Source organism: Sorex araneus, chromosome 5, assembly GCF_027595985.1.
Source record: "Sorex araneus isolate mSorAra2 chromosome 5, mSorAra2.pri, whole genome shotgun sequence".
NCBI lineage: Eukaryota > Metazoa > Chordata > Mammalia > Eulipotyphla > Soricidae > Sorex > Sorex araneus.
Genome location: NC_073306.1, coordinates 118340424 through 118368164, shown reverse-complemented (window position 1 = coordinate 118368164; position 27741 = coordinate 118340424). Strand labels below are relative to the sequence as shown.

At 38.0% G+C, this 27741-nt stretch overlaps 1 protein-coding gene across 3 annotated transcripts in view; it reads right to left on the bottom strand.

The window, feature by feature from the left end:
• The window catches only part of ITCH (itchy E3 ubiquitin protein ligase), a 102723-nt gene that overhangs the window by 12013 nt on the left and 62969 nt on the right, over window positions 1-27741 (bottom strand). For 2 of the 3 annotated variants that reach the window (XM_004612555.2, XM_055138453.1), the window contains exons 8-20: window positions 27318-27475; window positions 24365-24554; window positions 20277-20372; window positions 19374-19548; window positions 14711-14780; window positions 12969-13053; window positions 11248-11376; window positions 10437-10509; window positions 9475-9546; window positions 7168-7256; window positions 4101-4260; window positions 3413-3546; window positions 2966-3106 (exon numbers count right to left, since the gene is read on the bottom strand). In XM_004612555.2, coding sequence (XP_004612612.1) covers window positions 2966-3106; window positions 3413-3546; window positions 4101-4260; window positions 7168-7256; window positions 9475-9546; window positions 10437-10509; window positions 11248-11376; window positions 12969-13053; window positions 14711-14780; window positions 19374-19548; window positions 20277-20372; window positions 24365-24554; window positions 27318-27475 — 1572 coding nt within the window. The remainder of the gene's footprint in view (window positions 1-2965; window positions 3107-3412; window positions 3547-4100; window positions 4261-7167; window positions 7257-9474; window positions 9547-10436; window positions 10510-11247; window positions 11377-12968; window positions 13054-14710; window positions 14781-19373; window positions 19549-20276; window positions 20373-24364; window positions 24555-27317; window positions 27476-27741) is intronic. The other variant, XM_055138455.1, reaches the window with a different exon arrangement.

Below are 27741 nucleotides of genomic sequence, written 5' to 3'. Positions count from 1 at the left end.
CAACTACAACAATAATAAAGAGATGGAGGAAAAAAAATTAAAAAAAAAAATTTGGGGCCATACTGGGCATCCTCGGGGTGCCAGGGACCAAACCCAGTCAGCTGCATGTAAGGCAAACACTCTACCTGATATGCTATCACTCTAGACCCAAAAAGTATTTCTAAAAGAAAAACAAGGAGCTATAGAGATAATGAAGTAGTTAAAAGAGCTTGCCTGCGGCTGGAGCGATAGCACAGTGGCTAGAGCGTTTGCCTTGCATGCGGCCGGCCCGGGCTTGATTCCCAGCATCCCATACGGTCCCCTGAGCAATGCCAGGAGTAATTCCTGAGTGCATGATCCAGGAGCAACTCCTGTGCATCGCTGGGTGTGACCCAAAAAGCCAAATAAATAAATGAATAAATAAATAAAATAGCAAAAAGGGAAAAACAGAAAACTAGGGGAAAATTCCCCCCCCCATTTTTTTTTTTAATTTTTAAAATTTTATTGAATCACTGTGAGATAGTTACAAGCTTTCATGTTTGGGTTACAATCTCACAATGATCAAACACCTATCCCTCCACCAGTGCACATTCCCCACCACCAATATCCGGGGTATACCACCCCTTTCCCACCCTTCCCCTGCCTCTAAGGCAGACAATATTCCCCATACTCTCTCTCTACTTTTGGGCATTATAGCTTGCAACACAGACACTGAGAAGTCATCATGTTTGGTCCATTATCTACTTTTGGCATGCATCTCCCATCCCAACTGGTTCCTGCAGCCATCATTTTCTTAGTGATTAGGGGAAATATTTTTTTTTTTTGGTTTTTGGGTCACACCCGGCGATGCACAGGGGTTACTCCTGGCTCATGCACTCAGGAATTACTCCTGGCAGTGCTCGGGGGACCATATGGGATGCTGGGAATCGAACCCAGGCCGGCCGCGTGCAAGGCAAACGCCCTACCTGCTGTGCTATTGCTCCAGCTAGGGGAAAAAAATTTTAAATACAAAATAATACCAACTATAGGCTAGACAGAGATAGTTTAAGTGGGTAGGATGTTTGCCTTGCAAGCAGCTGACCTGGGTTCATTCCCCACAACCCATATGGTCCCCTGAAAACCACCAGGAGTAATTCCTGAGTGCGGAAGCCAAGAGTAACCCTTGAGCATTGCTGAGTGTGGCCCCCAAAGATAAACAAACAAACAAGAACCCATTAGAATTATATAGCCATAGAAATTAAATACTATTCAAAAACTCAATTACTGAAGACATTAGGATCTGGAGAAGTAGTATAGTGGGCAAGGTGTTTGCCTTACACAAGGCTGACCCGAGTTCAATCCCCTGTATATGGTCCTCTGAATTCACTAGCAGTGTTTCTTTTTTTTGTTTTTGCTTTTTGGGTCACACCTGGCAATGCACAGGGGTTGCTCCTGGCACTGCACTCAGGAATTACTCCTGTGCGGTTCTCAGGGGATCATATGGGATGCTGGGAATCGAACCTGGGTTGGCTGTGTGCAAGGCAAATGCCCTACCCGCTGTGCTATCACTCTAGCCCCACCAGCAGTGATTCTTGAGCACAGAACTGGTAATCAGCCCTGAGTACAGCTGGGTGTGGCCCAACACGAAACAAAACAGAAAACTGAAGACACCAGAACATTTTCAGATAAAAATTAAAAGCATTTATTGCACAGTGAGAGAAATCAAAGGGAAATAATAGATTATTGAAAAACAGATTTCTTAATATCTTTTTAAAAAAATCTACTGATTACTTAAAGAAAAAAAATACGGTACTGAGTTACCAAAAAATAGTAATAGCATAAAGGGCTAGAGAAAAATGAAATTACACTAATACAAGCTTCCAATAAGTTGTAATATTGTATTAAGTTATATTTTTATATGTGAAGATAATAAGTGAAAACTTAAGGATAGACAGCATAATCACAGTAATGACTATAAAAATTAAAATTGTATGTGGTTGACGATGTGATTCAAGAGGTAGAACACATACTTTACAAGTACCAGGTCCTGGATTCAATCTCTGATGCTAAGTGTAGTTCCCAGAACAACAGGAACAAAATAATAAAATATTAATGCAGTATAATAATAAGAAATAAAAGAAGAGACAAAAAGCCTAAAAATTACTGAATTCAAAAGGCAGAAAAAGATGATACAAGGAACTTCGGAAAAAGAAACAAGGCAGAAGACTTAACTATGTCAATCATAACAAATGTAAATATACTAAACACTGCAATTAAAAAATGTAAAGAACTGATTAACCAGAAAGAATGGGAAACTTTAAGTACAAAGACAAAACTCAGGGTCAGGGAGATAGCTGAAGGGGCTAGACTATATACCTGGCATATACAGGACCCCAGGTTTGATCCTCAGAAACATATGGCCTTCTGAGCCCTAACAGCTATAGCTCTGGTGGCCTCCATGGTGCTGCTGGGGGAAAAAGAGGACTCCAAAACAAAAAAGAGACACGATTCAAATGAAAGAATGATGGGAGATATACCATACAAATACTAATCACATGATAGCTGAATTAGATAAACATTTTAAAAGTGAAAAATGGGGCCAGAGAGTGAGTACAGCAGGTAGGGCGCCTGCTTTGCATACAACCAGGTTTGATCCGTGGCACAGCATAAGCCCCCTGAGCACCACCAGCATAAGCCCCTATGCAACACCCAGTGTGGCACAAACCCCTCTTCCTCCTTCAAAAAAAAAGTGCTAGAGACTCAGAAACTGGAATTCAAGAAGAAGCAGATGTGAGAAATCTAAGACTGAGATGACAAAACTGGAATTAAGAATATGTAAATGTTCTTACGCCTAGCTCAGTGGCAAAAGGCATTTTTGCATACATGAAACTGGGATTTGATGAACAGAACTGGGGGAAAAACACTGTCTACTAGTATTGCAACGTAATAAACAGTATACTGAAGTTCATCAGAAAGGCAAAACAGTATAAAAAGAATTCTCTCTCACCTGATATATTCCTCTTTATTTTCTTCTGTTACAAGAATATTGCCACCATTGGGTTTCAAATCATGACTCTTGATTTCACCTAAAATTTCTTTATCGACGGAGAAGTACATTTCCAAACCACATTCTTCAATATTGTTTTCTCTGCACAAATGAAATTAACACTTCATTATGCAATTTCAATAATAAGTTTGTAACCAAAGAGCTATGATCTTTAAGTATTAAAAATCTGGTATTAATCTGTAGTATTAACCCAAAGCAAAAAAATAGAACATCATACTATGACAATGTCATTTCTGACCAAGAATTTAGTTATATTTCTGTAAAATTTCTCATACTGAATAAGACAGGGTTAGATAACAACTCATTTAAATAAAACAAATGCATTATTATACTCTAAATTTACCAATAAAAATGTAGTTCATATTAATAAAGTAGAAATAAACTTACTTAACCCAGATGAGAGAATTGTAAAATTCTGGATCAATGGATTCTAAATCCTTGAGCCCAACTGGTTTGTTCAAGATACGCTTATAGAATGGTAAAGAAAAACCAGTGTCTATAAACTTCCCATGGAACAGAGCCTATGTAAGAAAACAAAAAACAAACCCCAACAATTTATAATAGATACTGCAGAGTTCTTCATTTAAATAAAGGCTACCCCAATCTATTGTAGAGTGACACTAACTAAATACTAAATATAAGAATTTTAACAGTAAATCATGACATGCCAATAAAAATCACATTAGGGGACAGACAGAACAACAGTTAATTCACAGGCTCTATATGCAGCCAACCCCATTTCTGGATAAGCTGTGTCACCACAGGGCCTAAGCAGCAGTGTATCCTGGGGTCTTGAACTGAACTAAGAGCATCCTGGCTGAGAATCATGGGAAAGGGCCCCTAGCTATCCTGAGAACTCTTGGGAGACTCCTACCTCCACTCCCATTAATTAATGCAACCTTGTCATATGACCTCTTATAGCACATTACAGGGGAAAAGGCAAATATAGCAAATCTAATCTTCAATTTCTAAGTGATCTTGGTTATGAGAAAAAAATTAAATGAGACTCTTAGGGAAACAATGCTTTGGTCTCACTATATTAGCAAAATAAATATAGTTCTTCACTTCTACTTACCATGGCAATAAATCTGCCAATAAAACGAAAATATTTCAGATGATCTGGATTGATATAAGAAGCAGGGTTTATTTGCAAGCAGTAGTTATCCTTTCCTGCATATTCAAACAGGCAATACATTGGGTTCAACACTTCATGAGACAAAAGAAAGAACCACTCTCTGAAATCAAAAGAAAATTGAGTGAGAAATCTTCTAAGTAACCATGCCAGTAAATCTTAGAGCAGCACTACAGATTTCTTAAAAATTTACACTCCTTTTTTTTTCTTTTTGTGTCACACCCAGCGATGCTCAGGGGTTACTCCTGGCTCTGCACTCAGGAATTACTCCTAGTGGTGCTTGGGGAACCATATGGGGTGCTGGGAATTGAACCTGGGTTGGTCGTGTGTGTATATATATGGTTATATTGCAAGTATATAAAACATTGAAGAAATGTGACAAGTCATAACTTTTTTCAATTAAAATCATGATACACATTCTATCTTCAGAGACATTAAACTGAGAAAATGTTAGAATGATGAAATACTATGCATAGGTAAGATTAAATTTTTTTTTGACCTTTGTGGTTACAGCAGCTGAAACAAATATATTATTATTCTGTATATTATTATTTTGTCTTTTTGGGTCATACCTGGCAATGCTCAGGGGTACTTCTGGCTCTGTACTCAGAAATTACTGCTAGCAGTGCTTGGGGAACCATATAGGATGCCAGGAATTGAACTAGGTTCAGTCGCATGCAAGGCAAATGCCTTACCTGCTATACCATGGCTCTGACCCCAATTTTATATATTATTAAGTTATAAATAATCTCCGAGTGCTGTTTAGATAAATAAAAAACCTTCCGATTTCACAGAGGCAACAAGGCACTTAATTCAAGTCACTCATTTAATAGGAAATGTTTTGAGAAACAATGTCAAATGTTGTAAAAATAACAATGAATCTCAAGTTTATAAGTTACTATGTAAAACCACTGGTTCTGGAAGTATAGCCAGAGTAAAATTGGGGGAATAAAATGGTTATCAGTTTGACCAAGACTATGGTTTGCTTAGTTTTGGGCCACACCTAGTGCTGCTTAAGGCTTACTTAGGGCATAGGGGACCAAATGTGCCAAGGATGAACCCAGGTTAGTTGGTTAGTTGCATACAAGGAAGCGCCTGTTGTATTATCTTTCCAATCAATGTGACAAAGACACCTTGTCCTTTTAGTTCCTGGATTCTGGCAGTAATGCTTCTCATATTTTAATACTGCTGATTTTTAAATAACTGCTTCCCTTCTAAGTTATTTCACTTTATACAAAATTATTTTTATTCATACCTATCAATTTTGAAACATGGACTTTGAAAGACAACAATAATAAAAATATTGAAATACAGCCATAGGGCCAGAGAGATAGTACAGCAGATAGGATACTTGCCTTGCACATGAGCTGACCCAGGTCTGATCCCTGGCACTCCATGTGGTCCCTGAGCCCTGCCATGAGTGACAGCCCTGGTATGTCTATTCTTTTTTTTTTTTGCTTTTTGGGTCACACCTGGCGATGCACAGGGGTTACTCCTGGCTCTGCACTCAGGAATCACCCCTGGCGGTGCTCAGGGGACCATATGGGGATGCTGGGATTCGAACCCGGGTCGGCTGCGTGCAAGGCAAATGCTCTACCCGCTGTGCTATTGCTCCAGCCCCTGGTATGTCTATTCTTATTTTATAAATGAAGTATTTGGTCTGGGTTTTGCTACAGAAATGCAGGAAAAGGACTTAAATGTCATTTTACTTACACTGTGCAGCACACATACATACATATATGTATGTTTATTATGGGATAGAACATACTTAAGTCATGAGAATGTAGACTTACTCAAAAGAATGGGGACTACTGTTTCTATGTTTCTTCAAAGTTTCTTCAGTGTACACTGCTCTCAGGAGTAATCCTTTTTTTTTTTTTCTTTTTGGGTCACACTTGGCGAATGCACAAGGATTACTCCTGGCTCTGCACTCAGCAATTACCCTGGTGGTGCTCAGGGGACCATATGGGATGCTGGGAATTGAGCCTGGGTTGGCAGTGTGCAAGGCAAACGCCCTACCCGTTGTGCTATTGCTCCAGCCCCTTTCAGGAATAATCCTGAGAGAAGAGAAATACTATACAAATTTTTAATTGATATGTTGTTGTGGAATAAGCAAAGCAATTTGTTTATTTTCTACAATTTGTTACAAAACTCTAATCTGAAGGAGCAGAATTGAAAATTTCAAATATACAGAAGTCTATATCTTAAAACAGAACTAATATTTATCTCAATTAAGAAACTGATAACTTGGGTCAGAGAGATAGTACAGCGGGTAACCTGCCTTGCACATGGTGGACCCAGGTTTGATCCCGGTATCCCTATGGTCCCAAGCACTGCCAGAAGTGATTCCTAAGTGCAGAGCTAAGAGTAACCCCTAAGCACCACTGGATGTGGCCCAAAACCACCACCACCCACCCCTAAAAAAAAAAAAGAGAAAGAAAACTAATGACTATCCTACTGATAATCTGTGATGGGGAAAGCAACCTATTATTTTATGGCATGTGTGCTCTGTGAAATAAACCTGAGATGGTATATTAACAATGGTTTGATGACTGAAGCTTGGATCCAGGGTCTACAATTTAGTAATATGCCTAGTTGAGCTCCCAAACCTAATCACTGTTAAATTTTTTTTTTTTCGGTCACACCCAGTGATGCTCAGGCTCTGCAGTCAGGAATTACTCCTGGTCATGTTTGGGGGACCATATATGATGCCAGGGATTGAACTTGCTCGGCCGCATGCAAGGCAAATGCCCTACCTGCTGTACTATTGCTCTGGCCCCACACTGTTAATTCTATCTCACAATGGTATCTCAAGGATTAAATGAATGATATTGGTGAAATCAATTAGCAAAACCTAAAAAATGTTGAATTAAAGTTCATTGAAACACTGTAACTACAAAATAGTAAAAGTTACAATAATTTGCTAATTTGTCTGAAATATAAGACAAACAATATTAGCAAGCAATGATACCTGACAGAAACTAAGTTCTAAGCATTCATGTTACACTACCTTGCTACACCTCCATAATCTAAACCTTCTTCTCCCGGAAAAATCACCCACAAACGTCTTCGCAGATCTTGAGGACTGAAGCTCATTATCTATAAAACAGTACCATAAAAGAATCGGTAAAAACAATTGCTGAAACACCACCATTCTGCTACTTCCAGATTTGAAATCTCCACTACCCCACAATGTATTAGCTTTTTTGGTAGTCTAATCAATAACACATCTGCAAAAGACAAATAAGTTTATTTTATTTTATTTTTTTTTGCTTTTTGGGTCACACCCTGCAATGCACAGGGGTCACTCCTGGCTCATGAACTCAGGAATCACCCCTGGCGGTGCTCAGGGGACCATATGGGATGCTGGAATTTGAACCCGGGTCGGCCTCGTGCAAGGCAAACACCCTACCCGCTGTGCTATCACTCCAGCCCCACAAATAAGTTTATTTTATATATTACACATATCTCTATCTTTATGATGAGATTATTCTTGTTATTTGTGTGTGTATGGTACCAGAGTTCAAACCCAGGACGTTACACATGTGAAACAGGTGCCCACCACTGAACCACATCTCAAGTCCTGTGATTCTTTACTATTAATCCTACTGCTAAAAAAAAAACCCAACCTCTCTTCATATTATTTATAAGGTCATTCTTACTTGCTTAGAATAATTATTGACATCATCAGACCTTTTTTTGGCAGTAGGTATAGGGGATTAAACTCAGGTCTTGTGCAAGTTCGAGTCTGCTTTGCAGCAAAATGGTATGCATCAGAGTGTACTGGTTACTTGGAAATAAAACAAGTGACTGAGAGAATATATTCAATTTTGGAAACTCATTCTCAACAGAAACACATAAAGTACCTGGTAAAACTAATTAAGCTGTATGTCCTACAACAGTGGTCAGTTTATTTCTATATATGTAGACATTACCATTATTTGGCTATCATGGGTAAATCTTCTGCTGTAAAACTAATAAATTATTTGTTCAAACTTAGGTGAATAGAACTTTAGTATTATTTAATTAATTAATTAATTATAACTTTAGGGAAAAATAGGAAGAAAAAAAGAACAAAAATAATACAGTAACTTTGTAAGTGTCACATTTAAATATTCAAAGTCTAAATAAATAATATTTTTGTCAGTGTTCTCTTACGCTTCACAAAACCAGTTAACATTACTTTAATGAATACTTATTCCACTGAACAAGAAAATCACAGATGTCACAAAAATTCAAAATTCAAAGCTTTGACAGATATTCCATAAATTCTTTAAGTCAGACACACAGCAATGCAAATGAGGGATATTACAGGTTTAAAATAGTTTCAAACACCACTTATTGAATACCAAATATGAAAAAATATTATCCTCCTATAACTGTTCTGTAAGTAATGGTGCTATGTTAATAAAACATTATCCAGGGACCGGAATGATAGTACAGTGGGTAGGGCATTTGCTTGCACGTGGCCGGCCTGGGTTCAATTCCCAGCATCCCATATGGTCCCCTGAGCACTGCCAGGAGTGATTCCTGAGTGCATGAGCCAGGAGTAACTCCTGTGCATTGCCGGGTGTGACCCAAAAAGAAACAAAAAAAAAAAAAAAAAAAGCAACTCAAGGAGCCAGAGTGACAGAACAGCAGTAAGGGGTGTTTTGCCTTGCTTGCGGTCAACCAGGGTTTGATCCTGTGCATCCCATATGGTCCCCTGAGCACTGCCAGTAGTAATTCCTGAGTACAGAGCCAAGAGTAACCCCGAGCACTGCTGAGTGAGAGCCAAAAAGCCAAAAAAAAAAAAAAAAAAAAAGGGTACTCATGTTCTGTAAAAAGTAATTGCAAAAATCCAAATAATAAGGCTGGAGATGTAGCTCAGTTGTAAAGCATTTTTCTTGCAATTGTGAGACCCTGGGTTCAATTCTTGTTAGTATCAAACATATGAAAAGCAAGTAATGTGAAAGTATAAGTTGTTTCCTCTCCTCTTCTACTCAGCCAGTAACATTCAAATCAAGTATTTCAACACTTGACTAATAAATCCCACTTTTCTTACTCAAATATCTATTTTAAATCAAACACTTAGTTTAAAGGGAACCTTAACTCACTCATCTCTACAATTGTATGACTTACTGACATTTGAAAAGCACAGAACATACACAAAACACACCTCCAAAACTATCTGCATATTTTTAAATATTAAGTGTCAGATGGCTAGGAATGGGATTAGACTTAAAGTTGAAAGATTCCATCAAAACTTATAATAATATATTGGCATCTAATGGAGGTTCTGGGCTGGCAAATAGGCAGTTGAGTGCTGAAACATTACCTGTTGAAAGGAATCCTCAAACAATGTTTTTCTTGTCACTGTAATCTTTGTGTGCTGTGGCATGGCCAGTTGCTGAAATAGAAAAATAACTAGTCAATATTGGGATGAAGTTGATCCACAAGTGGAATGCTGAGTTTTGAGTTTTAAAATAATCATAAAAGTAACACTCTGCATCAATTTGGAGTCTGTAAGAAACCATTCAGTAAATACTAAATCATCAGAGATAGTTAATCACATACTGGAAAAATGCTGAATTTGATATTGTATTTATCAAAGTTACTTTTATCAGATACTAGATAAAAAGTTACAATTTATGGCAGAAAAAAATTTTAATTTTTAAGCCACACATGATGATGCTCAGATGTCACACCTAGCTTTTCATTTAAGAATTATTCCTAGGAGTACTCTGGGAACCATATGTGATGCCAGGGATTGAACCTGGGTGGGCAATGTTCAAAACAAAGCCCCACCTGGTGTACTGCTCTGGCCAAAGATAAGAAAATGTTTTAAATCAACCATCTGAAGATTTTTGCACCCTCAGAATAATGGGTACTAGAGAAAAAAAAGCAATATTTTCTAATTAATAGTTTCAAGTTGGGGCTGGAGTGATAGCACAGCGGGTAGGGCGTTTGCCTTGCAAGCGGCCAACCCGGGTTCAAATCCCAGCATTCCATATGATCCCCTGAGTACCGCAAGGGGTGATTCCTGAGTGCATGAGCCAGGAGTGACCCCTGTGCAATCCTGGATGTGACCCAAAAAGGAAAAAATAAAAAATAGTTTCAAGTTATTTTTTCTATGAACAGAATCTGATAAACTTATTTTGGCCTAAAAAGAGAGGAGAAAAATTAATAACAGTTTTACCTGTTTTCCTATAAGTTTATTAATTTCACAATCACTGACTATGTAATATAGAGAATATAACAAAAGAAAAGAGAGTTCAGAAATACACTGCCAATACTAACCTGACACCAGAAACGGAAATACTGAACCTTTGCCTTGAAGTCTCGTACATAGGCTATCTGGGGTCCATTGTCTCTGAAAAAGAATGTTAATATAACATTATAACAGCTTCTTGTAAGATAAAATATGAAGTAATAAAAACATGTTTTTATTTTATTAAATCAGATCTTTATTAAAATCTTAGGTATCATTCTATACTGATTGATGTTATTAAAATTAAAGAAAAAAATTACAGCTTAGGAAATATGGTTACAGTAATATTTAAATTTAATGTACTGTTGGGGGCTGGAGCGATAGCACAGCAGGTCGGGCGTTTGCCTTGCTCACAGCCGACACGGATTCGATTCCCAGCATCCCATATGGTCCCCTGAGCACCGCCAGGGGTAATTTCTGAGTGCAGAGTCAGGAATGACCCCTGAGCATTGCTGGGTGTGACCCAAAAAGAAAAAAAAAGTTTAATGTACTGTTGTTTTGTTTCAGGGCCATACCCAGCTGTGCTCAGGGCTCATACCTGGCAATACTCGGGGAGCCACATGAAATGCTGGGGAACAAACTGGGGTTGGATGCATAAAAGGCAAGCATCTTTACCCCCTATACTCTCTCTCTGACCCAAAGTTTATAATATTGATATACAAAGTTACCGTACAACACCACCACCAAAGACCCTCCCCCACTGTTACACCTCTGATCTGATCTTCATTTCCCTCCCGTTCTCTATAAGCCCTCCCCTATTCAATGATTTTTTAAATCTTTTATCTTTATTGGAAAAAAAACCACACCTTCATTGTAATATACAATGTTTACAAAACTTACAGGGCAGATTTTCCTGTGCGGGGATCTATATAGGTGGTAGTTCTTCTATTATGATCCACAAAATAAGGAATTCCATCCACTGTGAATCTCATTTCCCAGCCTTCAGGTAAGGGTTTTTCATTTAATTGGCTAAACACAGGGGAAAAGAAAAAACAAACAAATAGAAAATTTATTTGCTAGGTAACTAAATTTAATTTTTAAGTAGTTTCTAATTAGCAAAATTAGGGTTCTAATTTCATTATTTTTACATGTGGCTATACAGTTTTCCCATGACAATTTGTTGTAGATATTTTCTTTGCTCTACTTCATATTTGAGGAGTTTTATGGTTCTGTACAAATTTTAGTACCATCTATTCCAAGTAGTTGAAAAATGTACTTAACTACTTTAGTTCCAATTTATTAAATACTTGTTAATTATTATGTGATTGAGACTAAAATACATTATTGTTTACAGTGGCCCCATGCCACAGTAAACTGCAGTCTTGAACCACTACCCAGACACATTACCTGGGAGCTATGATCACTGAAGAGAAATTCACAGATGGAAAATAAAATATCATTTAACGTAATTATTAACAACATTGTTTCATATGTGTTGTTTAGGTGACTTAATATTAAAAGGCAAACATGGATGTTATTTTGTTTTTATTTCCAAAATAGGAGAAAATTTCTTCTTTATACTTAAAAATCAATCAAGGATCATTATATATATTTAACCATAAACAGGAGCCGAGGGGGAAAAAAAATAAACTTTATAACACTGGCCTTGGTTGGTTTATTGTTGTTGTTTGCTTTGTTTTTGTTATTGGATCACACCTGGCAGTGCTCCATGTTTCTCCTTGGCTCACTTACTCCTGGTGATACTGGAGTACTCGTGGGGCATTGATATATATGATACTGAGGATTATAAGGCAAGCACCTAAAGTCGTATATGCTCTCTCTAGACCAACAGTTTTAAATAAAATAATTCCAAGAAAATTTATTATTTTTCATTTGCATTGAAGTCTACTTCTGGCTTTATGCTGGAGATGCCAGAGGTACCGGAGGAATCATGTGGGCCAAACAGGGGCCTCCTGCATGCAAAGCAATGGACTTAGCTTGCTAAACCCCTCTCCCTATTTCCCCACCTCCACTTTTCTTTTCAGATACCTAAACTAGTGCTTCTTGCCTCTGGTTTCATCGATTTTGATTTGATTTTAGAGTCTTATTTCAATACTGTTGAACTTCTTTAGTACTACTAACAGTACTAAAAATATGTCTGATCAAACTGTTTTCTCAATATAGGACTCATTGTCCCCACTACCAATGTAAAATCTAGACTCCCCTACCTAAGAATCATCCTGCCCTATACCATCATTTTTCTAAACAAAATATGACCTGTCGTATCCCTAACTTAAGCTCCCTGCCCCTGGAACCTATTTTATATATAGTTAGGGACCACACCTGGCTGTGCTCAGAGCTACTCCTAGCTCTGAGATCAGGGATCACTCCTGATCAGGGATCAGGGATCTCAGGGGTTCAAATCACTGTATGAAGTGCCAGGGATCAAACTTGGGTCAACTGCAATCAAGTTAAATGTACTTTGCTCTTTTGAAAGTATGTGGGTGATTAATATAAAAAAAAAGGCCCTTCAGGAAATAACATTTCTTTTCATGATTAAGTCAGAAAACAGTAAAATCTTTAAGAGATTAACTATATATTACTAAACTGAAAGTTCTTACCCTTGACTTCTGGGGTCTTCCCATTGGGTTATACGAGTATTGTGGTTGACAAAATATACTCTACCATTGTTGTCCGTTCTCTTCTCTTAAATAATTTTTAAAAAAGAAAGAAAAAGAAGCATTAGACTTGGCACAGTTTTCTTCCTCAAAGTAAAAAGACTTAAATTTCCATTTCTCAATTTATTACTGGTTTTGTAGGGATTTTGGTTTGTTTTGTTTTGGCGCCACACCTGCTGATCTCTGGGGTTATTGCTGGCTCTACACTCAGAAATCACACCTAGTGATGGCTGGCAGAACATATGGGATGCTTGGAGACTAAACCTGGGTTTGCTGTGTACAAAAGCAAGTGCCTTATCTGCTGGTCCCTGATTTTGTAGTTTTTATTTATTTAACCACTGATTTATTACTTACTTAGTTTGCTTTTTGGGGGCCAGATTTGTGATGCTCAGGGTTTATTTCTGGCACTGCACTCAAGGATCATTCCTGGCAGTGCTTTGGGGACCATGAGATGCTGAGGATTGAATCTGGGTCAAATGTGTGCAAGGCAAGCACCCTACACATTGTTACTGTAGTTCTGGCCCTGATTTTATAGGTTTTTCTTTTCTTTTTGTTCTGGGTCACACCAGCGATGCACAGGGGTTATTCCTGGCTCATGCACTCAGAAATTATTCCTAGCGGTGCTCGGGGGAACATATAGGATACTGGGAATCAAACCCGAGTCGGCCGCGTGCAAGGCAAACGCCCCACCCGCTATGCTATCACTCCAGCCCCAGACCTCAGCGTTTTAAGAATTAAGCTATTGAATGTACCTTATAACCAAGCATGCTTATGTGCCTTGTAAAGGATGATGAAGGACACTAAGTCACCAATGAAACAGGTCCCCCTTTCTCAGGTAAGGTTGACTCAATCAAATCCCACACGACCGACCCGGGTTCGATTCCCAGCATCCCATATGGTCCCCTGAGCACTGCCAGGAGTGGTTCCTAAGTGCAGAGCCAGGTGTGACCCAAAAAGAAAAACAAAATAAAACTGATTTCATTTATATGAATGTGTTGTTCTATGCATTTTTACTTTATGTATAGATCTGCTTGATTACCACCAGCGTATAATCAATATATAGTACGATTCAACCACACATAAGAACTGGGGCTGGAGAGATAGCACAGCGGGTAGGGCGTTTACCTTGCACGCGGCTGACCCGGGTTCAAATCCCAGCATCCCATATGGTCCCCTGAGCACGGCCAGGGGTAATTCCTGAATGCAGAGCCAGGAGTAACCCCTGTGCATCGCCAGGTGTGACCCAGAAAGCAAAAAAAAAAAAAAAAAAAAAAAGAACTACTTATGCTACCTCCCACTTTGCTTGTTGTCTTTCCTAGCAACTACTGTTCTCTATTCACTCTCCATAGTGCTATCATTTCAAGAATTCTGTATAAAATAAACTTTTATTGTCTATTGAGACTGCCTTTCTTCACTAAGCATAATATTTTAAAGTCTAAATTGATGCATGCATTAATAATACATTTCTTTCTGTTGTGGAGTAAGCAAATTATCTTTTAACTTTAGAAGATTAAAATAATTCTAAATTTCAAAGTTCTCAATAATAAAAGTCATCTTGGAATTTTTTTTTTTTTTACTAGGAATCAAAGCAACACTACCCCAAATTTTCTCAGATAACCCCTCAAGCAGTAACAGCATATCCTCCAAAATACCTCAAATCAATGAAATAAATTCATATAACTTACCCCATCCCGGTGGCAAGGGACCAAGAGGATCAAATTCTTTATTTTGTGATGTGGCAAACAAATCTTGATTCTAGGGGGAAAATGGAAAAATAATGAACAACACAAATAGAGAACATGAAAACATATTAATATGAATTCCGATATGCCTTCCCTATCCATGAATAATATATTCTTTCAGAGTTGACATCTTAGAGAATTGTCATACTGTCGTAGAAAAATAAATGTCAATACATTCTGGTGCAGAAAAAAATAAATCTTTAAAAATGTTAGTCAAGCTTAAAATTATTTGAAACTCAAATATTATAAATATGTAATATATATTTTTTCTTTAGCTACAAATCATTAAATCAAAAAGTCACTTATAAATGACACTACTCAGAGTCATTGGATGACTGAGAAAAATTTGTATCTCCTACTCAAAACAGAGAGGACTGAATACAGAACATGTTATAAACAAAGAATTATGGAAAGATAGTAGGAGGAAGAGAAAGAATAGGTTGTCACAGAAGTAAAAGGAATGAATTTGAGTTGGAAGAAGTTTTTAGGCCTAGAATCATAAAGACAATCTCTTTCATTTCTATTTATAATTATCACACTGATGGAAAGAGGGCTGGCTAGATAAAAGGAAAACAGGAGTCTTCCATTGCAAAAACAAGCAAGTCATATCAACTCAAGGCTGGTGCAATAGCAGAGCGGGTAGGGTGTTTGCCTTGCACGCAGCTGACCCGGTTCAATTCCCAGCATCCCATATGGTTCCTCGAGCACCGCCAGGAGTAATTCCTGAGTGCATGAGCCAGGTGTAACCCCTGTGCATCGCCAGGTATGACCCCCCCCCCAAAAAAGTCATATCAACGATGCACAGGGTTAATGAGTGTGTTTAGTTTAAGTTTAATAAAGTGGGTATAAACTGAGGTCCCTTAATAAGATCTGTTTAATAACATAAATAATACACTATAATTATTTACGTTATGGAAAAAATACACTAGGACATTGCACCTCATATACTTGGCACCTGATTCAAAATTATTATTACTTTCTCGCCTTTATCTTTTGTTCCTATTATTGGCTGAAGCAAAAATCAGGTATTTTTTTTTATTCCTGTGTTTTAGTATGCATTTCTAAAATTTGTGGACATTTTCTTACAGAATCATAAGATTATCATGCCTGAAAAAGAATCTGTTAATTTGTTAATTTTATCATTTAATATTTAATCCCAAATTAATTGCCTCCAATTGTTTATTCTTTTCCATCAGAATCCAAAGTCCTCACATTAGAATTTACTTTAACTGTATGTACAATTCACTCCACTGTGTCTTTTTGTTTCCCTGACACTTATTAAAGAAACTGAGATAGAGATATCCATTTCCGATTTAACCTCTTAAATGATAGACCTATCAGAACTAGTTTTGCCTCTTGATGGGCAGAACTATGAAAGAAAGTGAAGAGTGGGTAAGCAAAGGAGATACAGTATTAAAGGCTTGAAATCTGGTTGTAAAGCATGTCTAGAAAATGTGGCATGTGACAAAATAGTGCTCCATTTTGGGGAAGTGCACAATGAAGTCAAGGACCAGGACCAGGACAAGTCATTATATAGTGTTACTTTGTTCTGACATTTAAAACGCTGGGTATTGCTGGGTATATGAGAGTACATTGTCCTGTAACCAGAGTTGGAAGGTTACTTCACTTATCCAACAAACACCTTTCAGCAATAACTTACCACCCCAACAATTTTTTTAAGCAATTAGCATTAAGAAAGTTCAGTTTATTCAATTTAATTTTTATTGCTGAACTATGTTAAGAATAACTAGGTTGTCTTAAGTTATGACTTAGTAACAGTCTATAAAAAGAGCAAAGAATAAGAATTTGTTATTTTTTAAATTGGTCAGATTGTTTTGAACTTTTTTTTTTTTCTTTTTGGGTCATACCCGGCAATGCACAGGGGTAACTCCTGGTTCTGCACTCAGGAATTACCCCTGGTGGTACTCAGGGGACCATATGGGATGCTGGGAATTGAACCCGGGTCTGCTGTGTGCAAGGCAAACGCCCGCCCCGCTGTGCTATTTCTCCAGCCCATGGTCAGGTTATTTTGGATAGGAAGAAAAACAAAAAAAAAACATGACAAAGTGGTAAAATTTTCTCATTTAAGAAATTTTCTCATTTAAGAAAATTTTCAGACTCAGTGTCAAATTGATAACACTTACAATGAAACAATAAACACTACAGATGCTCCAAAAATTGGCTATTTATTATTATTATGGTTTTTTTTTTTTTTTCTTTCTTTGGGTCACACCCAGCGATGTACAGGGGTTACTCCTGGTGGTGCTACGGGACCATATAGGATGCTGGGAATCGAACCTGGGTTGACCGTGTGCAAGGCAAACACACTACCTGCTGTGCCATCCCTCCAGCCCCCAAATCTGCTATTAAAAAAAAATGTTTTATAAGATTATATATTGTACTGTAAAAGTGAGATAAAAGTCAAATTTACAATTATGGATATGAGGAAAAAGATGAGAACTAACATTTCTATGTATCTAGTATGTGCCAAACATTTTAGGAAATTTATTTTAAAGACTCCTCAAAAAATCCCCTAAAGTATATATTTTATATATGAATTTTTATTGTTAAATGAGTCTTGATGAGATAAAGAAACTTACTTAAAGTCATACAGAGAAAGTAACTGTGGAACCAGGATTCGAACCCAGATGTGTCTGACTCCAAAGCCCATGCTCTTTCCACTGGACACCCATGTGGAAATTAGCTTTAAAGAAGGCAGCCAAGCTAGACATTCAAACCTAGAAAAAATTTGGCCAGGCATACCAAAGGTAATTATAATTTGAAAGAAAATTGTTAAAACAGTATTATAGAAAAAAAGAAAAAATAGACAAAGTAGACGAGACAAACTAATTTCATCTTTAAAAACACTGCAAAGGGGAATATAGTGACAGTTGGTGGCAAAAAAAATTGTTATATGAAAGGCAGTTATCTTAGTTATAACCAGATAGTGAAGGGAAGAAAACTGGTAAGGGTGAATTTGTCTACAGCTGTGAATGATAACTATTATAGTGATGTCTAAGAAAAAAAAAAGGAATATGGAGAAAAGAACAAAGAATGTCTAGTGAGAATTCACTCATATGATTTTTAACAGGGATGATAACAATAGTGTTAGAAGGAATGAGATGACAACTGAATAATAATTAGCTTCTCTTGAATTCTTGGAAGCTGTTTTTTTTCTGTTTTAACTCTGTATATTCCTCAAACAAATCCCTCATTTGGCACATACAATCAGATTTCCCCAAGGACTGCTTCCTTCCTCATGAAAGACATCTGAGACATGTGATACTGAGACTGTAAAATTGCTAGTATGTTGTTGAATGCATAACAAAACCACAAATACACTTTGGTATATTTTATCACTACAGATGCTATATTACTCTCTTTGGTGTGTGTGTTTTGGGGTAGAGGGGGGAAGTTGGAACCACTCTCAGCAATGCTCAGTACTCATGCCTGGCTCTGAGCCCAGGGAGCACTCCTGGCAGGGCTCTGGTAACCATGTGGGGTGCCAGGGATTAAATTCAGCAAGCGCCCTACCTACTGCATTCTCTCTGGCCACTGATGTATATTACTCTAAAGGAAAATATGTAGAATGTAGCTCCCCTAATTTAAATAATAGTAGCACTGTATTCCTGTCCTGTTGTTCATCGATTTGCTCGAGGGGGCATCAGTAACGTCTTGTGAGACTTGTTACTGTTTTTGGCATATCGAATATACCACGGATAGCTTGCCAGGCTTTTCCATGCTGGGGGAATACTCTAAGTAGTTTGCTGGGCCCTTCAAGAGAGATGAAGGAATCGAACACAGGTCGGCCACGTGCAAGGCAAACGCCCTACCCACTGTAAGAATGCCAAAATAATATATTTAGCATAATCCTGTAAGACTTTTTTTTGGTAGTGCCAGGGGTCAAACCCAGGTTTACACGCATGCAAGGCCAAATATTCTACTGAGCTACATCCTCAGTCCAGGAAATTAAATATTTTTCAGTCTCACAGGGCATAAAATAACTTATAAGGTAAACTTTACCTTTATATGCTACAAAATGATTAAATCTAATCACTACTTCTGACCATTACTAAATGAGATGTTTAGTTTCAAGACTTCAAATACCTAATTTCCAATGCTAAATGAGTATTAAACTTAGTTATACTTACAAATAAAGAAAGGTTTGTTTTGATTAAAAAAAAAAATCCAATGATGGGGCTGGAGCAATAGCACAGTGGGTAGGGCATTTGCCTTGCACACAGCAGATCAGGGTTTGATTCCCAGCATCCCATATGGTCCCCTGAGCACCGCCAGGGGTAATTCCTGAGTGCAGAGCCAGGAGTGACCCCTGTGTATCGCTGGGTGTGACCCAAAAAGAAAAAAAAAAAATCCAATGATTTTAAGTGGTCCTCATTTTTTGCATTAGCAAAACAAATTAGGTTTAACTTCAGGAAACTTCGAAAAGAATAGATAACATATGCAGAATACTCTAGTCAATGTCTGTAGGTATAAATGGCAACAATTGCATTGCTCCCTATTTATAATTTCTTCTTACATTTCATATGCAGGGAAAGGTGAAAAATTAAATATGCTCATTTGTTTTATAAAGCAACAGGCAACTCACCCCATAAATGAACCTCTGGTTAAACTGCTGCATTGCTCCCTGAAGTTGACTACGTTGGAGCTGCCACTGTTCATAGTTCCGGACAGATTCTAATGTTGGCCTCTGCCAAGTTGTTGTTCTTGTGAAATGATCAACATAATAAATACGACCCATATTATCAACCCGTCGTTCCCACCTAAGTCAAAAGAAAAAAACCCAATTAAATCCAAATAATTGTGAGGCAAACATGAAATAAATGGTACTCCAGTTAAATAATTACTCGTGAATAAACTATTCCTAAAACCCTATCATTTGAGCTAGGTTAAAGTTAAGGAAAAGAAAACCTAAAAGAAGTAAAACCTATGAAGTCCTTAAGTTAGAAATAAATGAAGATAAGAATCCTTCATCAAGATTAATGGACTGGAGTTCATGCTTTGTACTCAGAGTCTGGATGTGATTCTCGGTATCCATGACTCCTGGACACCACCAGATGGTCATCCCCTAACCTCCTAAATCATTCATCATTGTCAATCAATTCTCTGACTCTTCATTGTAGTTTGCACATACCACAAAGGAAATAAAAAACAAAAACAAACAAAAAACTCAAAATGACAAAAGGAAAGTAGGAATGTAGGCAAGATTTCCAATAAACTGTAGCAATGCTTGTCAATCAGGGTGATACAACCCACCCATGCCCTGTGTTCCATATATGACAAGGATGTTCCAATGGGGCCACAGGTAAAAATCATGTAAATTACAGTCCATGAAACTAGGGTAGGACAGGGGTGGGGGCTTTAAGGAAGAAAAAAAAATCAGAAGAGGGCCATTTATATTTATAAAATAAATATAAATGTATGTGTATATGTGTGTACATACATTTATATTTATTTTATATATATTTGCTTCTATAATTCAGATACTTACCCAGGAGGTAGAGGTTCTGGTCTATCCCACGTGGTTCTCTTTTCAATATGATCAACATAGTAAACTCGTCCATGCTGGTCCACTCTTTGTTCCCAACTTAAAGACAAAATTTTGAAATTTAGCATGATACTTTTATGAGTAGCCTGTGTTTTAAATCCTGTCCTCCCCTTTTCTCTTACATGGCCATATTATAGCACTGAAGCTTAAAAGCATATCAATATTAAAGAAGATACCAAAAGACATCAGAAATATCCAGAAATGCTATTTTGAAGATAGCATGTAGTGGATACAGAAGTATCTGCTATAAGAAATGACTTGTATTTCTAGGAGACAAACTCTATCTCCGTATCTGGGTATAAGGAAGAACTTGAGAGGAAAAGAAAGCCATAATTATTTGTATAAAGTCTGTAAAGACTTTTGGCTTGAAGAACCATCTTCCAGTAAATTTCGAAAATGACCAACACGGGGCTGGAATGATAGTACAGTGGGTAGGGCATTTGCCTTGCATTCAGTCCACCCGGGTTGAATCCCCAACATCCCATATGGTCCCCTGAGCATTGCCAGGAGTGATTCCTGAGTGCAGAGCCAGGAGTAACCCGTGAGCACCTCTAGCTGTGGCCCCAAACTAAAAAACCCAAAATAATCAACATAAAGGGAAAGAGGAGAGGCAACCTCTGTATCTTCTCTAGAATTTTTAGAAAACATGAAGTTGTTTCTTTGGCCACAAATATTTAGATATACAAGAAAGGAGATATAATAGATAAAAAAGGAATGGGCACTGTTCTAAAAGGAAAGGCCTACAGATGTTAAAATGGCAAAATTGCAAGTCTACAATATGATCCATCATGCTGTTGGCATTGTCATAAAACAAACAAGGGCAAGATTCTTGCCAAGAGAATTAATGTTCGTGTTGAGCATTTTAAGCACTCTAAGAATCAAGAAAGCTTCCTGAAACTGGTGAAGAGAAACAATAAAAAAAGAAGGAAATCAAAGAGAAAGGGACGTGGGTTCAACAGAATCACCAGCCAATTCCATCCAGAGAAACTCACTTTGTGAAAATCAATGAAAAGGATCCTGAGCTCTTGGGAACCATTCCCTATGAATTCATGGCGTAAGAGGTTTTTGTTTTTCAGTAGGGAGAAAGGGAAGAAATGAGGGAAGGGGGAAGGAAAGAGGGAAGGAAAGAGGGGGAGGAAAGAAGGGACGGGAAAAAAACAAGCTACTGGTGAGGGGCAGGGGAGGGAGGAGAGAAAGTTGAGCCATGGTGTTGGGAAATGTACACCGGTGGTGAAGAAATGGGTGTTGGGACTTTCTATGACTGACACCCAATCACAACTTTGTTAACTGTGTGACTCAATAAAAAAATCAAACAGACAAACAAACCAACCAGAGCCATTAACTGAAAGAGTAAAGAACTATTTGGGTTCTAAAAATGGTTCTAGAAACAATAAAATAAGAGATTTAAAAGGCCAGAATTATATTTCAGGGGGTAGGACATTTGCCTCACCAGGATTCAATCCTGGCACCGTATGGTTCTTTGAGTCTACCAGGAATGATCTCTAAACACAGATATAAAAGTAAGCTCTGAGCATCCTATTCTGGGTGTGGATGAAAAACAAATACAAAGAAAGGAGTAAAATAATAATCAGATGTGTCTCTAAGGAGTCCAAAGAAAATTTATTTGCATATACTAGTCTCCCTAGTATGTTTATCCTCAAGTGAGGAACACAAAAATACCCATCACAGCCTAGATAAGCCAATTACTTCTGAAAGAACCTAATTTTCCACTGCTAATACATTGTACAAACTTTCTTAGTTTCCCCTGTAAGTTTTCTAAGAGGTACATGACTTAACTACTGACCCATATTATTATTATTACCTGTTTAACAATCAGTTTTCTTCACGAGAATTGTCAATAATCGTTATTGTTTTTGTTTTTTAAGTTTCGGGGCCACACTTGGCAGTGCTTGGGGGAATATGACTGACTGGGTATTCAGAGGATCATGAAGCACTTACTGGGGATAAAACCTGCTCCCAAAAGGAAGTCTCTGCATTTCCCTGGCCCAAATTTTGATTAGCATTTTGAGCCTCTGGATCAGTCTGAATGACATATACTACATACACAAATACTGAGTATTCATGATTTTTTTAAATCAGTAAAAATTAAAATGGGGTTATGACTAATTTTCTGTTTCCTAAAATATTAATTAATGTCTTTATGATAGAAAAAACTTTTTTAACCTGAAGTAGCAATTTTTTCCCCTAAAAATAAATAGCAATCTGAATTAAGTGTCTAAATTTACTGCTTGGTCTTGGTTAAGTTTCTATGGTATAAAGACCTTCAAAATATAAATACACATATTCTTTCACCTTGCTATAGAAATGGGGGCAGGAATGGATTGAAATTTTGGCTCAGTATGACTCTCAATCCCACAAATAAGTTAGTTACAATAGTTTTAATAGTCATTGTTTTGTTTTTGGTTTTCAGCCACACCTAGCAGTGCTCAGGGGTCACTCCTAGTGGTGCTTGGGGACTATACATATTGCTGGAGATTGTACCAGGGTTGGTTTCATGCAAAGCAGTATCTTATCCCCTGTACTATCTGATTAGTTTTAAAGATAGTTTTAGAAAGAACAAAATTCAGTATTGTTTTCATTATTAAGTTTATGCACAAGTCTAAAAAAACAAAGAACAAGTATTATGAAGCCCAATTTCCATGGCAGAATATCTGCCTTTGCATGCCTGAGGCTGTTGCATGTGTGATTCCCAGCACCACCCCACATCACCACTACTGATCCCTGCATCACAACTTTGAAAACCAAGTGTGTAGCCCCTGGTGTAGGGTAACATTGGGTTTGTCCTTTTAGCCTTGCCGCTGGGAACTTAGTTTACCTTAAAGCAATGTCCTTTCTATATGGACACAGGAAGACAGTTAATATTATACTCTTGTAACTTGGGAGTTGACTGACTACAATAAGATTTACTCCTGGGCATCTGATTTCTCACTCAGTTGCTCTTAGTTCCTAGCACCCCAAAAGCAGGGTCCCGACGAGGGACAGAATGGACCTGGGGCAAGCTGTGGGCTACCGTAGCATCGAAATGGGCCAGGCCAAAGCACCACAATACTCAACTATAAGTTGAGAGCACGGTCATAGATAAATGCTGTCATGATCCAAAAGTAACGACGAGACTAGGACTCTGCTGGGGTTACGAAGACTAACCTGACCTGAGGACTGTGGTCTAGAAAATATAGTGAGATGTCCTCAGGAAGAACAAAACTTTAAGTTTGTATCTCTTACTGTGCTCATACAGAATGACATTGCTAGAAATATTTGAAGTAGATTTACTGCAACTATTTAAGTGGATTACTAGCTGAGGAAAGAAGAAAGCTACACACCCTTGTTTGGATCCCACCCTTGAGCGGATCTCCTAGTAATCTGGAGTAATCTCCTTAGATGAGATTTTGTTAATCTCCTGGAGGAGTGGTCTTACCCCTCTTTGTTGATTTGTTAATGTTCAACCCACCTTTGTGTCACCACCCTATGTGATTGCTATATAAACTAAGACTGTGGGAGAAGTGAGAGAGAAGACACAGAAGAAGAGGAAAGACACAGAAGTGGGGAGAAGAAACAGAGCAGAGCACAGAGCAAAAGAAAATCATTGGAGCCAGAAGCAGGGGAAATAAAGAACAAAAAGCGAGTGAGATTCAGAGTCAGAGTCAGAAGTGAGAGCGAGTGGGGCTCTAGAGACTGAAGCAGAAGGGCTCCAGAGAGAGATCAGAAGAAGAGAGATCAGAAGAGACCAGAGGAGAGATGACAGAACAGAGATAGAGAGACAGACAGAAGAGAGAACAGCGGCACACACAGAAGTGGACCACAAAGTAGGAGCCATCCCGATCCGGTCCATACACAGTGGCTCGAGAGCACGGAACATGAGAGGGAAGAGAGAGAGAGAAAACGCCAGCCTGAGAGTCCGCGAACAACACACATCATACATCCGTGTGCGCGCATTTGTATTTTTTACACCCTGGTACACTGTAGCATCAACAAAGACTACGATGACAATAACACGAAAGAGAGTTACTTACCCAGGTGGGAGGGGAGCTTGAGGAACAGGATTTAGTGGCCTAGGGCCTGAACCTCCAGATATAGTAAGAGGAATTATTAATCCAGAAGCTGCTCCTTCAGATGTACTGGAAGTTGTGTTTGTTGGTGGCAGAGATCCAGTACTAGATCCATCACTTTCAGAAGTGGCAGATGGTGAACCATTGACAGATGCTGTAAAAGATTTGGGGAAAATAGCAAAAAAATCTCTTGCTTTTCAGAAATCTAAATTCAGGACAGAATTTGAACTATGAAGGGTGGATGAAAGAAGACAAATACAAATTTTAAGATATGAATACAGATGAAAATGATGTAAGTAAATAATGGACACAGCTAAACATCACATTTTTAATAAAATTATTCACAATTAGGTTGCAACCATCCCACTTTCTCATTCAGCTATAAAGCAAAACACATAGATGTTAATTTCTTGAAAGGAAAAACTTGTTTTGTTTTTGGGTCACATTCAACAGTGCCCAGGCTTCATTCCCGGTGGCCTCAGACCACCCTATGGGGTACAAACTCAGGTTAGCTATGTGTAAGACAAGCACCCTAACTTCTGTATTATTCATTGCTCCAGTCCTCAGAAAAACTTTTAGGAAAGGAAAGTACAGGTATCCCTTAGTATCATAAATTCACTTACTTTTTTTTTTTTTGTGTATCTTTAACACTGTTTTGCCTATAAAACTCTGCAGATTAGAAACCAAAAAATTTTTGAAGGATCTTTCGTCCACATGTGGCTATGCACGAGGCTTATTCCTGGGCCTCTGCTGAGGGATCATACCCGAGGGTGCTTTGGGAATCCCATATATGCTGGCAAGGATGGAATCTGTGTCTGCTATAGTAGGTTAGGCAAGCACCTAACCAACTGTGTATCTCTCTGGCCACCAGAGCTCAATTCTTTTTATTTTTCAGAGCCCAATTCTTGATTTAGCTAGTTATAATACAGAAGATATGACTGGCAATTAATTGTAAGAATATGACTGCTTGATGGAATAGAGAAGGGATCACTAAGAAAATGATGGCTGGAGTAACCAGTTGGGATGGGAGATGCATGCTGAAAGTAGATAGTGGACCAAACATGATGACCTCTCAGTGTCTGTGTTACAAGCTATAATGCCCAAAAGTAGAGAGAGAGTATGGAGAATACTGTCAGCCATAGAGGTAGGGGGAGGATGGGAAAGGGGGGGTATACCCGGGATATTGGTGGTGGGGAATGTGCAGTGGTGGAGGGATGGGTGTTTGATCATTGTGGGATTGTAACCCAAACATGAAAGCCTGTAACTATCTCACAGTGATTCAGTAAAATTAAAAAAAAAAAAAACCATAGCTGTTTAAGTTCTCATTATGACTTCAAGATATACTTGCTGACAAAACCATTTCTGGAAACTGTCATTAATATTACAAAATAATACATTAAGTTCAAAGACTAGCAATACATTGTTGACAAATTATAGGAAACTAGGAACAATATATCATTAAACAAAAAGTAATTTAATACAATGACTTGTTGGTAATGGGAAGATATATCAAAGAGCTGAAACATGATTTGCATTAAGGTTTGATTCCTGGCACTACATGGTCCTCAGAGCAATGTGGAAAGTGATCACTGAGCATAAAACAGAGAACAGTCCTTGAGCATTGCCAGGTCTGACCCCCTGGGGAAAAAAAAATCTGAATCTAAATAAATAAAATGATTAATCAACAATTAATACTAGGCTTAGCTATGTATATTCCCTGTCCAAATGGACATGCTACCTGAAGATATGTTTTATGGGGAGTTAGGGGATACACCCATAATAATCAGTATCCAGTACTGGCTCTGTGCTCAGGGATCGCTCCTGGTTGTATTTGGGTAAGATATGCAATGCTAGGGATTAATATGGTCAATCATGTACAAGGCAAAGTTCTTAACCCCTCTATTATCTCCCTTGTTCCAAGATGCTTACATTTTAAAAATTAATACCTAAAAGTCTTTTCACTTATATAATGTTGCTTTTAAAATGTAAATATAATTTGGCATTTAATTATTTGCTACAATATACGAGAATAAACAATCAAGACTATATGTCATGCTTATATTCTCATTTGCAAATTCAGCAATAAAATTACAATCTTGTTTATTATGCACATTCAATTTGCAATTCTCAATACTGTACTTGCCTCAAAAACTCCAATCTTGAAGTGAAGTGATAATTTTAGTTAGGGAAAAAAGATTTCAGTTTTAGGAAGAGTATGCTTAGATAAAATCTTTAATGTAAAAATATAGTTAGAAAGCCAATCCAACCTAAAAGGTGTTCTAGGTATCTGCAGATAAATTCACAAACAAAACATTATTACATTATTGTGATGAGGTGACCGAAAGTTAGCAGAAAAACAGGTGGCTGCTAAAAGATAGCTGGGAAGCAGGGTGAGGCTCTCCAAGGACCAGATGCCCTGGAAACAACCTGCAGAGATATCTTTTTTGGCTGCCAAGTAGAAATTTTTAACTGTTCAAGGCTGACCACAAACATCTCACTTCTATGCTAAAAACATGCGTGCTTAGCTGGTAAAGAGTTGATTGATGTTGCCAAACAGGATGTCATAAAGAATGTTTAAAAACCTAGTCTGGACTCAGTTTTAGGGCTATTCAGTGCTCTAAAACCCTTGCCCTCAGGCTTGGAAGCCCCTGCAAGTTGATAAAGGCTCTTCAATTTGGTCAACAAATATTTTCAAGTATTCTCTCACTCTGTAACATTATTTTTTAGTTTGGGCCACACCTAGCAATGCTCAGGGCTTACTCCTGGCTCTGCATTTAGGGACCACATGGCATGCCGAGGACTAACCTTGGATGGCCCTGTGCAAGGCAAGCACCATTGTACTATAGCTCTGGCCCTGGGAACAGAACATTAATACAATACTACAGCTACATCCCTAGTGTATGGTTGGACTACATACCTGGTCTACGTGGGGTAGGAGGAGGTGGTCGTGAAGGTCTTGGAGGCCTAGAGGGCTTAAAACCGCCATTTGAGAGTGATGGAGAATTATTCCCACTGACCCTCCTATTTTCACCAGATCCTGCATCTTCAGGGTCATCTGATCCACTTGTATTCACTCTGGGTAGAATTAGAAGGTGGGGGTGGGAGGAGGGAAAAAATTGCCTTTTGAATTTAAGTAAAAAAAAAAAAAAAAACCCAGCAGAAAAGCAAAAACATAGTTCTAGAAGCTTCAGAAAAGTTTCTAAAGCTTCCAGTCTTGGAAAATATAAAAATAAAATAACCTTAGGACCAGAGAGATAGTACAACAGCTAGGGCACTTGTCTTATGTGGCCAATCTAGGTTTGATCCCTGGCACCCCATAATGGTCCCCAGAACCCAACAGG